The 17065-nt window shown below is 40.7% G+C and overlaps 1 protein-coding gene across 8 annotated transcripts in view; it reads right to left on the bottom strand.

The window, feature by feature from the left end:
* STXBP5L (syntaxin binding protein 5L) overlaps nucleotides 1–17065 on the bottom strand; it is a 451068-nt gene that overhangs the window by 116974 nt on the left and 317029 nt on the right. For all 8 annotated transcript variants that reach the window (XM_043512693.1, XM_043512690.1, XM_038378599.2 and 5 more), the window contains exons 12-14: nucleotides 12480–12627; nucleotides 8598–8665; nucleotides 1375–1415 (exon numbers count right to left, since the gene is read on the bottom strand). In XM_043512693.1, the coding sequence (XP_043368628.1) occupies nucleotides 1375–1415; nucleotides 8598–8665; nucleotides 12480–12627 (257 nt within the window). The remainder of the gene's footprint in view (nucleotides 1–1374; nucleotides 1416–8597; nucleotides 8666–12479; nucleotides 12628–17065) is intronic.

Here is a 17065-nt window from a genome sequence, read left to right as displayed (position 1 = left end):
TTTTTAGTAAAATTACCCCAGAACATTAATACCATGTATAGGAAAAAACAAACAAAAGAAAAGACTGACTGAAAACTGAAATATTTTGATTAATAAAAGTGCTACAGCATCTCGTGAGAATTTTAGTTCAGGCACCTTATGCTGTCATTCTGGTCAGACTACATCTCCCATGATGCACCATATTTAAGTACTATGATGCATCCCTCCCTTCAGCAAGAATGAAACTGATGCATCATGGGAAATGTAGTTAAGCCATAAAGCTCAGGTCATAAAGGAGAATGGAAGAATAAGACATCTAAACTACAATTCCCATGAGGCACAGTGGTAACATTTTGAACTAAAATATTTCAGTGTTAGGCCAAAATATGTAGGTTTACAGCAACAATTTTTTGTCAAAAAGTCAATTTTTTCTGGGAAACAAGCTCCTTATTTTCTGACCCACTCTATGCACAACATTGGACTCTGCTGTTTTCTGAGGCTTTTGCCTGAAAGACTGTGTGTTGATAGTGCAGTGGAAGAACTTTTCATAAAGCTCAGAGAGAAGATGGGTAAGCTATGTCTATACAGTGGGAATGGGAGCAAACCTCCTACCCTAAGTTAACATAAAGCTGTATAGAAAATGCTTTGAAGTTTTGGCTTGGGCTCTGATACCTAGGGGTGGGGTTGGGGTGGGCTTCAGCGGCCAACCTCCAGCCTGAGCTGCAACTTCAAAGTGCTGTCTACACATCATGAGCCCCGCTAACCCAAGTCTGTCAACCTGGGCTTGGAGGCTCACTCCTGCTCGCTGCACAATGCTGAGCAAACATACCAGTGCAGATTTGGTTCTTATCATGCCCAAAGCAGTCCACCTATTCATAAATGTAATACACTCTACATTCGCTTTAACACTAAATAGATTATATAGAGCCTGATATCTGTTGTCAAGAATCTTGAATTATATGTGCAATAGGATGAACTATTACAGGTTTAGCTTTAAAAAAGAAATCTAGTTACAAGTAGGAATATATACTGTACTCAGAAAGATAGAAATTAGAGTTGAAACAGACCCATTAGATCTAGCCTAGTCCTAACTCCCCGATCCACTGCAGGATTATCTCTTACTGCATATTTTAGAGGGCTTTGTCCACTTTAGTGTTCAATGTCCAAGTTCTGACCTTTCCATTACTCCCCCTGGGAGACTATTTTACAGTCTTATATCTTACTGCCACAATTTTTTCTTACTAATATTCAGCCTAATGATTATTTTCTTAATTTCATCCCATTACTCTTACTTGCCTACTGATACCACCATCTTAAATAACTCCCCCTCTCTCCCAATATTGTTATATACTATAATTTGTTAATTCTATGAGAAAGGGAAGTTTAAAAACTTACTGGCAGAGGCATCCCAAAACTTTATCGATCCGTCTGCATGACTTAAAAAAAATTAAATGTTGGTTAAAACAAGATATAGCTACATATAATTTCAACCCTCAGTTACTGAAAATACAAACAGCAGAACAGAGTCACTGTATTTATTATATAATACAGTACTCAGGTGACCTTTCCATCATTCTTCCAGTGTAGTCTAACCTTGAAGTTAACTATTACATTGCAATGATGCAATTTATATCTATATTAGAAGGGCAATTAATTCAATGTAAATAGACTAAATCAGTTTAATTGATTTGTAGTGTACACACATACCAAAAGAAGTACACATTGACCGTAAGTTACTACAGTTATTGCTACTAAACAAGTGACTGTTGTCTAGGATTTTGCATAATAATAATTTTAATCTTTTATAGAAGAGAGCTCTCACACACACTTTAACAATAGTCATTTTTAAACTGAAAAGCTCACAGATAAAAGACTTTTTAAAAAGCATTGTTAAGAGAAATTTCCAGACTTTTAATACATGACACATATATCACACAATAGAGTCTCTGAAGTGGCCTGTAAATTAGTTTTTATTTAAAACTGTGCCATGAGAGTACTCTTCTTTTTGAAAATCACTGTTTATTTAGAGATCCATTTTATATAACTCCCTTTAGGGCCAGATTCTGCCACACTAGGTCACAGTAAAGTATTTGATATGGTACCACACGAGAAAATATTAGTTAAATGAAAGTGGGGAGTTGTACAAGAATTGTAAGGTGGATAAGGAACTGGCTAAATGGGAGAAGGCAACAAGTTGTGCTAAAAGGTGAACTATCAGACTGGAGGGAGGTTACTAATGGAGCTCCTCAAGGATCAATCTTGGGACCAATTTGATTCAATATTTTCATTAATGACCTTGGCATAAAACGAAGGCAGGCTAATGAAATATGTTGACAAAACAAAATTGGGAGGCATTGTCAGTACAGAGGAGGATTGGAACATTATACAGGAAGATCTGGATCACCTCGAAGATGGGAGTAATAGAAATGGGATGAAATTAAATAGTACAAAGTTCAAGGTCATGCACTTAGGGACTAATAATAAGAATTTATGCTACAAGCTGGGGACTCATCAGTTGAAGCAATAGAGAAGGAAAGAGAACTGGGTGTGAGGGTAATTCACAGATTACTATGAGCCACAAATGTGATGTGGCTGTGGGGTAAACACAAATACGATCCAATGATGCATCAGGTGAGGCATTTGCAATAGAGACAGAGAAGTATTAATGCCACTGTAGCAGGCTCTGGTAAAACTTTGTTTGGAATACTTTGCATAGTTCTGGTCATCCATGTTCAAGAAAGATTAATTCAAACTGGGAGAGGTGCAGAGAAGAGCTGCTAGGGTTAAGGGAGGATCATGGTAATGGAATCAGGTTAATGGAGGGCTTATCTTATAAGAGGAGGCTGGAAGAGCTTGGCTCGTTCAGCTTAGCAAAAAGAAGACAGAGAAGATACAATTGCTTTCTATAAATATCTCAGAAAGATAAACATGTAGGAGGGTAAAGAACTATTTAAGCTAAAGGAAATGTTGGCATAAAAACATATGGGTATAAACTGGCCATGAACAAATCAGGCTGAAATTTAGAAGGTTTCTAACTATCAGAGGAGTGAGGTTATTAAATAGTCTCCCAATAGAAGTCATGGGGACAAACACATTAATTAGTTTTAAGAGAGAGCCTGACATATTTATGAGTGCAATTGTATGATGGGATTACTTGTGACGGTGGAGGGCAGGGTTCAACAGCCCGGGGATCACTTCCAATTTACGTCTTATGTTCCTAAAACTCATGCTTCAGGGCTTCAGCTGGCCACCTGCAGGTGTCAGGAAGGGATTTCCTCTACTCCCACAATATATTCCTCTGAAGCATCAGAGATGGCCATGGCTGGAAATGGGATGGGATAGGCCAGTGTTCTGAGATGGCACTGAGCATTCTCCATCTCAGGTGCTTGGCTGACCAGTGTTTGCTCACATGCTCAGGGTCTAAGTGATCATCATATGTGGTTTGGGAATGAATTTTCCCCCAGATCAGATTAGCAGCTACCCTGTAGCATTTTCCCTAGGGCTGTCAAATGTTTACAAAATTAATTGTGATTAATCGCAAGATTAAAAAATTAATTGCAATTCATCAGTTTTAATTGCACTGTCAAACAATAAGTTTAAATTTAAATAATTTAATTAATTAACATTTAAATTTATTATAAATATTTTGGATGTTTTTCTACATTTTCAAATATATTGATTTCAATGACAACTCAGAATATAAAGTGCACAGCACTCACTTTATATTATTATTTTTGATTACAAGTATTTGCACTGTAAAAAAAGATAAAAGAAAGTACAATCTACAAGTTGAAGCATGTTTAGCGTATCTGGCACATAAATACTTTGCTACAACAGCGCCATGCATACACCTGTTCTCACTTTCAGGTGACATTGTAAATAAGAAGTGGACACCATTATCTCCATAAATGTAAACAAACTTGTTTGTCTTAGTGATTGGCTGAACAAGAAGTAGGACTGAGTGGACTTGTAGACGCTAAAGTTTTACGTTGTTTTGTTTTTAAGTGCAGTTATGTAACAAACAAAAATGTACTAGGGCTGTCAAGTGATTAAAAAAATAAATCACAATTGCTGTTGAACAATAATAGAATACCGTTTATTTAAATATTTTTGGATGTTTTCTACATTTTCAAATACATTGATTTCAATTTCAATGCAGAATACAAAGTGCACAGTGCTCACTTTATATTTATTTTTTATTATAAATATTTGCACTGTAAAAATAAAAGAAATAGTATTTTTCAATTCACCTAATATAAGTACGGTAGTGCAATCTCTTTATCATGAAAGTTGAACTTACAAGTGTAGAATTATGTATTCAAAAATAAAACATCAAACTTTAGAGCCTACAAGTCCACTCAGTCATACTTCTTGTTCAGCCAATCGCTCAGACAAACAAGTTTGTTTATATATGCAGGAGATAATGCTGCCTTCTTCTTATTCACAATGTCACCTGAAAGTGAGAATAGGTGTTTGCATGGCACTGTTGTAGCTGGTGTTGCAAGATATTTACATGCCAGATGTGCTAAAGATTCATATGTACCTTCATGCTTCAACCACCATTCCAGAGGACATGCATCCATGCTGATGATGGGTTCTGCTCGATAACGAGCCAAAGCAGAGTGGACCGACACATGTTCATTTTCGTCAGATGCCACCAACAGAAGGTTGATTTTATTTTTGGGGGGTTCAGGTTCTGTAGTTTCTGCATCGGAGTGCTGCTCTTTTAAGACTGCTGAAAGCATGCCCCACACTTCATCCCTCTCAGATTTTGGAAGGCACTTCAGATTTTTAAACCTTGGGTTGAGTGCTGTAGCTATCTTTAGAAATCTCACATTGGTACCTTCTTTGCATTTTGTGAAATCTGCAGTGAAAGTGTTCTTAAAACAAACATGTGCTGGGTCATCATCTGAGACTGCTATAATATTAAATATATGGCAGAATGCAGGTAAAACACAGAGCAGGAGACATACAACTCTCCCCCAAGGAGTTCAATCACAAATTTAATTAACACATTATTTTTTAATGAGCATCATCAGCATGAAAGAATGTCCTCTGGAACAGTGGCTGAAATATGAAGGGGCATATGAATGTTCAGCATATCTGGCACGTAAATACCTTGCAATGCCAGCTACAAAAGTTCCATGCGAACACCTGTTCTCACTTTCAGGTAACATTGTAAATAAGAAGCGGGTAGCATCATCTCCCATAAATGTAAACAAACTTGTTTTTCTTAGCGATTGGCTGAACAAGCAGTAGGACTGAGTGGACTTGTAGGCTCTAAAGTTTGACATTGTTGTATTTTTGAATGCATAATTCTGCATTTGTAAGTTAAACTTTCATGATAAAGAGATTGCACTACAGTTCTTATATTAGGTAAATTGAAAAGTTTTCTTAAGTTTTACATTGTTTTGTTTTTGAGTGCAGTTATGTAACCAAAAAAATCTATATTTAAAAGTTGCACTTTCGCAATAGATTGTACTACAGTATTTCTATGAGGTGAATTGCAAAATACTATTTCTTTTATCATTTTTACAGTGCAAATATTTGTAATAAAAATAATAATATAAAGTGAGCACTGTGCACTTTATATTCTGTGTTGTAACTGAAATCAATATATTTGAAAATGTAGAAAAACATCCAAAATATTTAATAAATTTCAATTGGTATTCTATTGTTTAACAGTACGATTAAAACTGCAGCCCCACCCATACTCCACTCCGAGGCCCCCTCCTGCTTCCCGCGGTCCAAGCCCAGGCTGTTCCTCTTCCCTAAAGTGCATGGGGGCTGGGGCTAGGGCAGGCTGGCAGGGGTAGCTGGATGCTGGGTCTGCTCGGCGCTCTGGGGCTGGAGGCACTAAGGCGGGCTGGCCAGGGTGGCCCATGGCTGGGGCTGGTGGGCCAGCAGCTGCAGTGTGGGGCTCGGGACTTTGGTGGGTAGAAGAGGCTGGGCCTCGGGCAGAAGGGGTGGGGCTGGAGGCGAGCCATCCTAAACAGGCGGTTCACACGCCACCCATGCCTGTGGGCTGTAACACTTTAGTCCAATTTCAGTTGTTGGGGCTCATGTGAGGGTGGCTGGGAGGTGGTGGTAGCCTGTGATATACAGGTGGGACTGGACCAGCGGTTCTCAAACTATGGGGCAAGATTTCCAAAGGAGGCACAGGAATGTGTCAAGGGAGGCACAAACTGTGTGTTTGTTTGTTTTTTTAAGAGCTTTGGCTGTCCGCCCTGTGCTGCTGGGCTTGTGCAGAAGGGCCTTGCATACGTGGGAAGCGTGGATAAAGGGGACAGCCAGAGCTCCGCCACGCAAGCTCGGGCTCTCCTCCTCTCCCCCAATTCCTCACTGGGAGGCAGTCCGGGCTCAGGCTCTCCTTCCTCACTGCAACTCTCACCTGGAGGTGGTGGGGCTCCGACTGTCAGCCCCGGGGTGGCAGCAGCAGCGCAGAAATAAGGGTGACAATGGGGCACTAAGTCAGCTGTGAAAAGTGATATTCACACTTCTGTGCTGCTGCTGGCATGTTGCTGCCTTTAGAGCTGGGTGGCTAGTATATGTACGTGGGGAGGAGGGGCGTAAACTTCACTGCACTGCAACCCCCTTCTGAGAACAAAAATTACTACACAACCCCATGAGGAGGGACTAAAACCTGAGCACACCCAAGCCCTGCTGCCCTGGGTCGGGGGGCCAAAGCCAAAGGCTTTAGCTCCAGGTGGGGGGCCTTTAGCCTGAGCCCTGCCACCCAGGGCTGAAGCCCTCAGCCCCAGGAGGTGGGGCTTGAGCTTTGGCCCCAGACTCCAGCAAGTCTAACACCAACCCTGGTGAACCCATTAAAACAGACTCGCGACCCACTTCGGGGTCCTGACCCACAGTTTGAGAACTGCTGGACAAGATGATATTGTGACTCCATCTGACTTTGAAATTGTATTTGAAGAAATATCGCTTTACAAACGGTTATCCAACATTTATGCTAGTTCGTGAAACAAAGTTCAACATATTCCAATACAGTCATATTTGTGTATTAATCAATTACAAATTTAAGAGATTAATCATATTCCTGGTAGAGCTGTTTTAGTTCTCTGGCAATTCTAAAAAAGTGAAAAAAAATCATTTTGGATCAAACTGAAAATGAAATTTTCAAAACTGTCAGCAAATCAAAAAGTAAAATAAAATCATTTTGGGTTCAATGAAACATTTTGTTGACCTCAAATGAAACACTTTAGTTTGATTTCAAGCAAGTTTTTCATTTTTTAAATAAAAGTAAATTACGAAACAAAGTCATTTTGAACCAAAAAACCTAAAGATATTGTTTTTAAAATGTTGAAATGAAACATTTCAGGTTCTTTTGGATTTTTTAAAGGTTTTTCATACCAAACCAATGTGGTGAAACTGACATGAATTCACAAAACATTTTGGTGTCATCGAATCTACATTTTTCACTGAAAAAATGTTTTGTACACAAAATTTTGCCCAGTTCTAATCCTTAGTTCTTCATAACTATGTCTATAAGAAAATGTCTGGCTATCAAGCTGCTTATCTTGGTAAAATACGCTATTTTGTAGCAGTGAGCACAAACCAATTCACATCCAAACTTATGCTTTGTAATTAACATTCTATGGATAAATAAAACAGGCAATTAAAAAGTGAATTACCAGTATGAGAAGAATGATGAGTAACCCCAATATGGACAAAATTAATATTTCTACATGGGTGGCATTTCTCAATAAATAAAACTTATTCCAAGAGTTGGTAGTCATGATGAGTGCTTAAAACTACAGAACACTTTAATACTGTAAATATTTCTCCACTCTCATATCTGAGTCATCCAGAATTGTTCCTGAGTCTGTCACTGAAATGTGATCCCCTGCCCGCTCCACCCTCTTCTACTGCAGGGCTGTGTATTACAGACACAATCTAGCTTGAAAGGTAAAATTCACACCAAAGCACAGCACTCAAACAAATTATGGGAGTTTCACACTAAATGGGTTCCACCTCCAATCCAGCCACAGCACCCCCAATAAACCACAAAACCACCCCTGCAGAAATACTTGTGGTACTCTTGGCTCTCTGCACTTCTAATGCTATTTCTGCCTCCCTAATACCCACTGAAGACTACAGCACTCTCTTGCATTGGCCACACCTTCCTGGGGATATTTAGTTCCCTTCTTCAGGGGTATATGGGACCCTTACCAGCTTGCAGACTCAGTCCATGGTTCCTATCCTTGAGCTAGGGTTGCCAACCCTCCAGGATCATCCTGGAGTCTCCAAGAATTAAAGATTAATATTCAATTAACTATTATGTCATGTGATTAAACCTCCAGGAATATGTCCAACCAGAATTGGTAACCCTATATTGAGCACAAGGCTCTATATTCTACTTAAGACTTTATTATTGAGCTTAAGTGCTGCATAAGTACTTCTGTAGGCCCTCCGGACTGGGGGGAATTTCACCCTAAAAGAAATATAAATTTCTGTTACGTAATGGAGTTAAGAGTGTTCATATTCAGATGCCCTAGTCAGCCACCTATATTGTGAGATGGGTAGGGCTGACCTATAGATGTACATCATTAAAAGTGCGAGATATTAACATTTGTAAAAGCACAAACCTTTTGTTGTGTTCTTACCCTGTAATAATAATTTCAGGATATATCTGTGTTCCTAGGTTCCATGCTCCCCCACTGATTGGCCATTCCTAAACACAATTAAAAGAGTTCACAGAAAAGAGTTATTTCTTATGGACCTGTGGACTGCACATTTTTAAATGAATATCATCATAACAAAGTCTTCTAAAAAGCAATATACCTAATTTATAAAAATGAAGACAAGGTTGTAACATTATCTTGATCATTTTTAAATACATTTATGTAGATGCAACTTCTAATTTATTGTTTATAATATTATCTGTCCTAAAAGCATAGAGATTTTTAAAACAATCATTAAATGTTTGTGTGTTCTAGTGGAAGGTTCTGAATTAACAGCTTTTGAGACTGAAATTCTTTATAATGAGGGATGGAGGAAGGAATAATAATCAATTGATCCTTCTATTGGATTCACACGAGCTGACCCTTGGGGCTTCAACAGGTCTCTGCATAGGCATAACAGTCTTCTTGCGAGGATCAAAATGCAGGATTGGGGCTTTAGATAAACTCTTTGTGGCATGCACAGTATTTTTACTCCCTGTGGACAAGACTGTGAAACCCTTACTCTGTGAAAGCAATGAGATCTCTTGTGAAATAAGATTCTATCCAGCAGGAGTAAGAGTATCATAATCTGGCTCTCTGCAAAGCTCCAGGCATATTTATGATGCTACATACAAATGTTAAATAATAAATTAATAAATAAATGATATCCCCAAAACTGTTAGACAAAATGCAGCTGTGCAAACTTTTGAACACTGCTTTGTCAATGTACCTCAATCATAAGAACATAAGAATATAATAATGGCCCTACTGGGTCAGACCAAAGGTACATCTAGCCCAGTATCCTGTCTTCCGACTGGTTTCAGAGTAGCAGCCGTGTTAGTCTGTATTCGCAAAAAGAAAAGGAGTACTTGTGGCACCTTAGAGACTAACAAGATTTGTTAGTCTCTAAGGTGCCACAAGTACTCCTTTTCTTTTTGTCTTCCGACTGTGGCCAGTGCCTGGTGCCTTAGAGGAAATAAACAGAAGAGGTAATCATCAAGTGATCCATCCCCTGTCGCTCATTCCCAGCTTCTGGCAAACAGAGACTAGGGACACCATTCCCGTTCTTCCTGTCTAATAGCCACTGATGGACCTATCCTCCATGAATTTATCTAGTTCTTTTTTGAACCCTGTTATAGTCTTGGCCTTCGCAACATCCTCCAGCAAGGAGTTCCACAGGTTGACTGTGCGCTCTGTGAAGAAATACTTCCTTTTATATGTTTTAAACTTGCTGCCTATTAACTTCATTTGGTGACCCCTAGTTCTTGTGTTATGAGAAGTAGTAAACAACACTTCCTTATCTACTTTCTCTACACCAGTCATGATTTTATAGACCTCAATCATATCTCCCCTTAGCCGTCTCTTTTCCAAGCTGAAAAGTCCCAGTCTTATTAATCTCTCCTCATACAGAAGCCGTTCCATACCCCTAATAATTTTTGTTGTCCTTTTCTGAACCTTTTCCAATTCCAATATATCTTTTTTGAGATGGGGCGACCACATATGCACACAGTATTCAAGATGTGGGCAAACCATGGATTTATATAGAGGTAACATGATATTTTCTGTCCTATTATCTATCCCTTTCTTAATTATTCTCAGTATTCTGTTAACTTTTTTGACTGTCGTTGCACATTGAGTGGATGTTTTCAGAGAACTATCCACAATGACTCCAAGATCTCTTTCTTGAGTGGTAACAGCTAATTTAGACCCCATCATTTTATATGTATAGTTGGGATTATGTTTTCCAATGTGCATTACTTTGCACTTTGAGTTAATCAACAAAATCCTTCACTGAGATAACCAGCTATAGGGATGGAGGAGAATTCAGCCTCCAAAGTCAATTCAGTTCTTGCCTTCTTTGCTAAAGCAGCATATAATCTTCAAGACCATAAAGAGGACTGTCTTGATCATGATTCCTGCACATCCAATGGGAAAGGAAGGCAATGTCTTCCCAGTCAAGCTCCCGTAGGAGTTCAAGAAAAAGAAGGCAAGAAAGCTGCACCCACTTACCAGAAATATATGTATTCCATTTTAAAATGGAATTAGGATTAAAAGCACATATCAGTAATTTAAGGATTAAAACATTACAGAGGTGTTGTAATTAGTCCCAAACCAAGTGCTATAAATCCAGGAAATTACGAGTTATGGTTAAGCTTAAAAGAAACCATCACATGTTGAAGTATGGAAATGCAGTTTAGGGCACCTGAACAAATTTAACTCCATTCTGTAGAGAAACCATGCAATAATCATACTATTCTGACATGCATAATAATGCTTGTAGTTCCAAATTAGATTAAATTGATTTTTAAAGACACATTTGCTTTTTTCCCCCTCTCTCTCTCTCAAGGAGGAGAACTGGTTGCAAGGGGACTAGGGTTGTGGGAGCTTCTTGCCTAGGGAACGGAGAGACAAGTATAGAAATGGGAAGTCATGAACTTGGGGTATTGATTGGTAGGGACAGGATTGTCCCTGGGCTTTGCTTATAAATAACTGGGGCTATAACTATGCTCTTCCCTCCTCTTCTGGTAGTTTGGGAACTGGGTTGGTAGAGGCAACTGCTCAACTGCAACCAGGGAGGATGGAATTAGTGAGTGTGTGAGAGAGTGAGAGAGAGAAAGTGTGTGTGAGAGAGAGAGAGAGAAAGGTAGGTATGTGTATGTGTGACACAGAGAGAGAGAGAGAGAAAGGTGTGTGTGTGTATGTGAGAGAGAGAGAGAGAGAGAGAGGTGTGTGTGTGAGAGAGTGAGTGTGGGGGGGAAGGTGTGCCGAATGAGCGAAGATGTACGTACAGTATAGATGCCTGGAAAATGGCTGGGTGTGTGTACTGATCATCCTGGCTGATGTGGAATGGATAGGTGTGGATTGGGGGATGGATGTGCAGAATGAGCAGATGGGCAAGTGTGGAATGAATGGAGGTAGGAGGTGAAGTGTCTGGGGAGTTGTGTGTGTGTGGGTAGAAACAAACTTGAGTAAGTTGACTGGGAGAATGAATTCAGGATGTGGATGCGAGTTGGACAAATTGGCAACATGACAAATTTATTTAGAGTTATACAAATGTATTTATATTTATGTCCATTTATGCAAATATATGTAAATCAGAATATACTTTTTTTAAATGGTGGCAATAATGGCTAAAAAATACCATTAATCCTAAAAACAAAAATTTGCAAATGCAGACAATGCATCAGGTTTCTGTGAGTTTTAACCACATGGGAAGTTTGGAGGGTTCGTGTTGTTTCATTATTGAAAACAGCAGAGACAAAAAACAGTCTGATACCAGGAGCTAAATTTCTTAAAGGACACATTTTGAATAAATTTTACCTCAAACTAATTAACAGATTTACTTGCAAATTCTCAGAAAGGACCCATGATCCTGCAAGGAGGTCTGCAAGGATGGAACATACTCTCTCATGGTACCCCGCTGAAGTCAGTGGAGCATCATGTGGGAACAGGGTTCTGAGTGCCTACATAGAACCAATTGCAGCATCAGAGCCCAATTGACTTTACTCAGATAAGAGTGAAATTTTCTGTGCATGCATACTGTCAAATGCACAGAGTAAACAAACTGAAAAAATAGTGAAAAATCTTTTCCCTGATAACATCTTTCAGTTATAATAATCTCAGATGTTACTTGTAACTACAATAAAGGAAAAAATTTGAGACAGAAATATGAGTTTTAAGTTGGTGATATCCCTTTACCTTATTTTAATACGAGTATTAATGTGAAAAGACACACAATGAAAATCATTTTCCAAAAGATTATGTACACAGTTTAGATTTTTACAATTAAACTCTCTTCATAAATAAAATGTACTTTTTTTTTACCTTATTGCTGTATCCTTGCTTTTTATGTTTAGCTCCTACAGAATACAACACAGGAATCAAATCTGGAGGACAATCAGCAAAATATTCTGTGCAGGTAACTGGTGACTCATGAATGTCAATGGGATAAGGATTTTCAAAGATTGGAAAACTAATGGAGGAAGACAATTTATTAGTACCATTGTGATATATGAATATCAGATTTTCTTTAATATTAAAGTATACAAAACAAAATTTATCTAAATTAAAACTATTCATTATTCATAATACATGCTATTTTCCTTATTTCATATTTTCTTTAAAACATATTTATTGTTTTTAATCATAAGAATAAAATTTACAGTCAGCCAATAAAGGTGACAAAATTAATGTACCATAACTGCAGTCCTTTCTCCTGTTAGTTTTTAGTCACATAAGTAGTCCTGCTAAAGTCAATGGGACTACTTGTGTGAGTAAGGGTTTGCAGGATCAGATTCTAATTTTTCCCCACATCTCTAGAATCTTCCCTATAAAACATAAATTTTACATATATTTTCTGAACGCTAGAATCAATAACATATGATTTATATTACAATTAGAATCATAGAATATCAGGGCTGGAAGGGACCTCAGGAGGTCTTCTAGTCCAAACCCCTACTCAAAGCAGGACCAATCCCCAACTAAATCATCCCAGACAGGGCTTTGTCAAGTCTGACTTTAAAAACCTCTAAGGAAGGAGATTCCACCACCTCCCTAGGTAACCCATTCCTGTGCTTCTCCACCCTTCTAGTGAAAAAGTTTTTCCTAATATCCAACCTAAACCTCCCCCACTGCAACTTGAGACCATTACTCCTTGTTCTGTCATCTGCTACCATGGAGAACAGTCTAGATCCATTCTCTTTGGAACCCCCTTTCAGGTAGTTGAAAGCAGCTATCAAATCCCCCATCATTCTTCTCTTCTGCAGACTAAATAATCCCAGTTCCTTCAGCTTCTCATAAATCATGTGTTCCAGCCCCCTAATAATTTTTGTTGCCCTCCACTGGACTCTTTCCAATTTTTCCACATCTTTCTTGTAGTGTGGGGCCCAAAACTGTACAAAGTACTCCAGGTGAGGCCACTCCAATGCCGAATAGAGGGAAATGATCACGTCCCTCCATCTGCTGGCAATGCTCCTACTTATACAAAATGCTGTTAGCCTTCTTGACAACAAGGGCACACTGTTGACTCATATCCAGCTTCTTGTCCACAGAAACCCCTAGGTCCTTTTCTGCAGAACTGCTGCCTAGACACTCGGTCCCTAGTCTGTACTTGTCCTTGTTGAACCTCATCAGATTTCTTTTCGCTCAATCCTCCAATTTGTCTAGGTCCCTCTGTATCCTATACCCTCCAGTGTATCTACCACTCTTCCCAGTTTAGTGTCATCTGCAAACTTGCTGAGGGTGCAATCCATGCCATCCTCTAGATCATTAATGAAGCTAATGAACAAAACCAGCCCCAGGTCCGACCCTTGGGGCACTAAACTTGATACCGGCTGCCAACTTAAAGACAAGAATTGTCCATAAAATTATGCTGTAGACATACTGTATTAATAACCATGTCTCATAATAAACAATTTTACTCAATTTGAAAGTGGAATATTAATTCTCCATGGTTTGTACTGTTGAAGCAATTGCAGACAAGTCAGCCCTCAATTTAATTGCTGTTCACTTGTATTAGTTTCATCTGTCAAGATAAGGAGCAATGCCTCACACTTAGAGCAACAATAAGCATAGAATGTCATTCATAAATGAAAAATGCACAAGGAGAGGTTACTTACCTTGTTCAGTAACTGGAGTTCTTCAAGATGTTTTGTCCCTATGGGTGCTCCATGTGAGGATGTCTGTGTGCCCATGCACTCTTGATCAGAGATATTTCTGCTAGTAGTTCCTGTGGGCTTGCACTACAGGCCTCATCATGCTCCGGGGTAGGAGAGAATATAGGGAATAGCAGACCTGTGCCACTCCAGTTCCTCTCAACCTCAGAGCATGGTAAATCTCTGAAGCAGGAGGAAAAAGAGGGTGGGTAGTGGAGCATTCATAGGAACAAAACATCTCAAAGAACTCCTGTTACTGTACAAGGTAAGTAATGTCTCCTTCTTCTTTGAGTTATTGTCCCTGTGGGTGCTCCACATGAACATAAGAATGACCTTACTCTGTCAGACCAATGGTCCATCTAGCCCAGTTTCCTGTTTTCTGACAGTGGCCAATGCCAGATGCTTTAGAGGGAATGAACAGAACAGGGTAATTATCTAGTGATCCAATCCCTGTCATCCAGTTCCAGCATCCCAATATGAGGAGACTCCTGAATAGTACCTTAATGTGGACGAAAGTGCTGAAGAGATAGACCCAGTATGGAGTATAGAACACCTTCACCAAAGACTGCATTCGCACTGGAGGCATGAAGTTGGGCATAATGCTGTGAAAACATGAAATGGAGTACCAGCTGGCTGCCTTTCAAATGTCCTTGATGGGTACATTCCTAAGGAGGGCAACGGAAACAGATTGAGATCTGTTAGAGTCAGCAATGACTCTAGGAGGGGATTCCATCCCAGAGGATTCATAACAATGCAAAATGCACTCCGATACCCAGTTAGTTAGTTTCTCTTGGCAAAGGAAACAAAGAGTCTGGGGGGATACCCTGAGGGGTTTAGTTCTGTGAAGAGAAAAAGCCGGGGCTCATCTTATGTCCAGTATATGGAGACTCATCTCTTCTCTGGATGAATGGGTTTTGGGGTAAAATACCAGCAGGTGAATATCCTGATTGGTGTGGAACTCTGATGACACTTCAGGGAGGAAGTGAGGGTGGTGACGCAACATAACTTTGTCTGGATAAATTGTAATATGGAGGGTCAGCCATGAGAGCTACTAGTTCCCATCTTTCTGGCTGAGATGATTGTTACAAGAAACAAAATCTTGAAGGACAGATGGAATAGCAAATAGGTTGCCATAGGCTCAAAGGCTTTTAATGTGTTAAGTGCTAAATTATGGTGCAGTGTGGGGTAGGGTCCCACACTGGATGGAACAGATTAAGGAGGCCCTTTAAGGAATCTTCTTGTTCTAGGATGTGCAAGACAAAGACACCTTTGACTGATGAGTGGAATGCTGCAATGACAGATTGTAGGGAGCCAGGGTGGCTTCTCTCCGAACCAGAGGGTAAAGAGCCACCCTCTCAGCCTGAGTGGGCGAGGCCAGACCAAGCTTACGCCAATCCCCGGAAGGGGAGGGGTGGAACAGGAAGTACAAAGGGTGGGGCCCTTTGCCCAGTGGGAGCAGCACCAGGGAGGGAGACAGACACAGGTTGCTGGCTGTTCCCTCCAAACCCTGCTGCCGACCCCAGAGAGGCCCTGGGCCAGGAAGAACCTGACCGGGAGGAAGGACTGAGCCGACCAGGACTGCCAGCCGCTGAGTACCCGGAGGACTTGGAGGGGCCAGGCTGTAACCCGGGCCAACGTGAGCCCGACATAGAGTGGGAGCTGGATCTACCAGCAGCTGAATACTCAGACGAGTTGGAGGGACCGGAGAGGCCCGCTTGAGAGACCAGGTAGGAAGTAGCCCCAGGGCAGAACTGCACAGTGTGGTGGGTGTATTTGGTCAGGGGAGCCCGAGAGGCTCTCCGCTGACCCTGCGGTGGGACCCTCGCCTCCCGCCGCTGTCAGGGCCCTGGGCTGGAACGCAGTGGAGTCAGGTGGGCCTGCGTTCCCCTACCCTGGCCAACCTGCCTTGGGTAGCAGAATTGCATGCTGCAGACCCGTGCCGGCGCTCCCCTGCCTGAGGGGCGCGCCGCAGACTCTGGCCAGCACACCTTCTCCGCTAATTCCCCAGTGCCTGAAAGGTGTGACTAAGACCTGCCAGTGGGACAGTAGCTCTCCATCGCTCCCTAGAGGCTCAGTGGACTGATTGAAACCTGTCACACAGATAAATAAATCTTAACAGAGTTCAGGGAAAGACCCAGAGATTTGAAGGTTTCCTTTGAGAGAGGAACCTTAAAGGTACCATTGAGTCCAGAGAGTGTTCCTCTCAATGAAATAAGTTTAGCAATATTGGAGGTGGTACCAGAGAATGCCCCAGTCATTCTCGAGAGGGCTGGCTGCCAGTGGATGATACTAGGTAAGATTACTTCTTTGAAGAGTCCTTAGTCTTGAATGAGTCCTTCTGTCTGTAAGAGTCCAATCTCGGTTCTAATGGGTCCATATCTTGAGACTGCTCAACAGTGGATTTCTCGGTACAGTTTCCCGGCACCTGGCTTTGTAAAAGTCTCTTTCAGCAGTGCTGGTGCATTGGTACTGTATCTGGTGGGAGCTTTATCAGTATCTGCAGCAGGACGCAAATCTCCCTACTCACAGATCTAAGTGGAGAGGAATGGGTCTCTTACATTTGGTTGTTTTCTGCAAGACTGAAGTTGTCCCCTGGTTTCTAGAGGTCAGAGCTGGAGCTGATGAAGTTTCTGCAGCTGAGTCCAATGTACAGCATGGAGGGCAGAACTGACCACACAGCTCTAAGGAACCACTCAATGAGAAGTTTCTTCCCTTAATTTTTGCCAGTCTTTAAGCCAGAGCAGATCTTACACTTGG

Source organism: Dermochelys coriacea, chromosome 1, assembly GCF_009764565.3.
Source record: "Dermochelys coriacea isolate rDerCor1 chromosome 1, rDerCor1.pri.v4, whole genome shotgun sequence".
In the NCBI taxonomy this organism is placed as follows: domain Eukaryota; kingdom Metazoa; phylum Chordata; order Testudines; family Dermochelyidae; genus Dermochelys; species Dermochelys coriacea.
The sequence above is the reverse complement of the archived record's forward strand: the minus strand, read 5'-3'. Positions and strand labels throughout refer to the sequence as shown.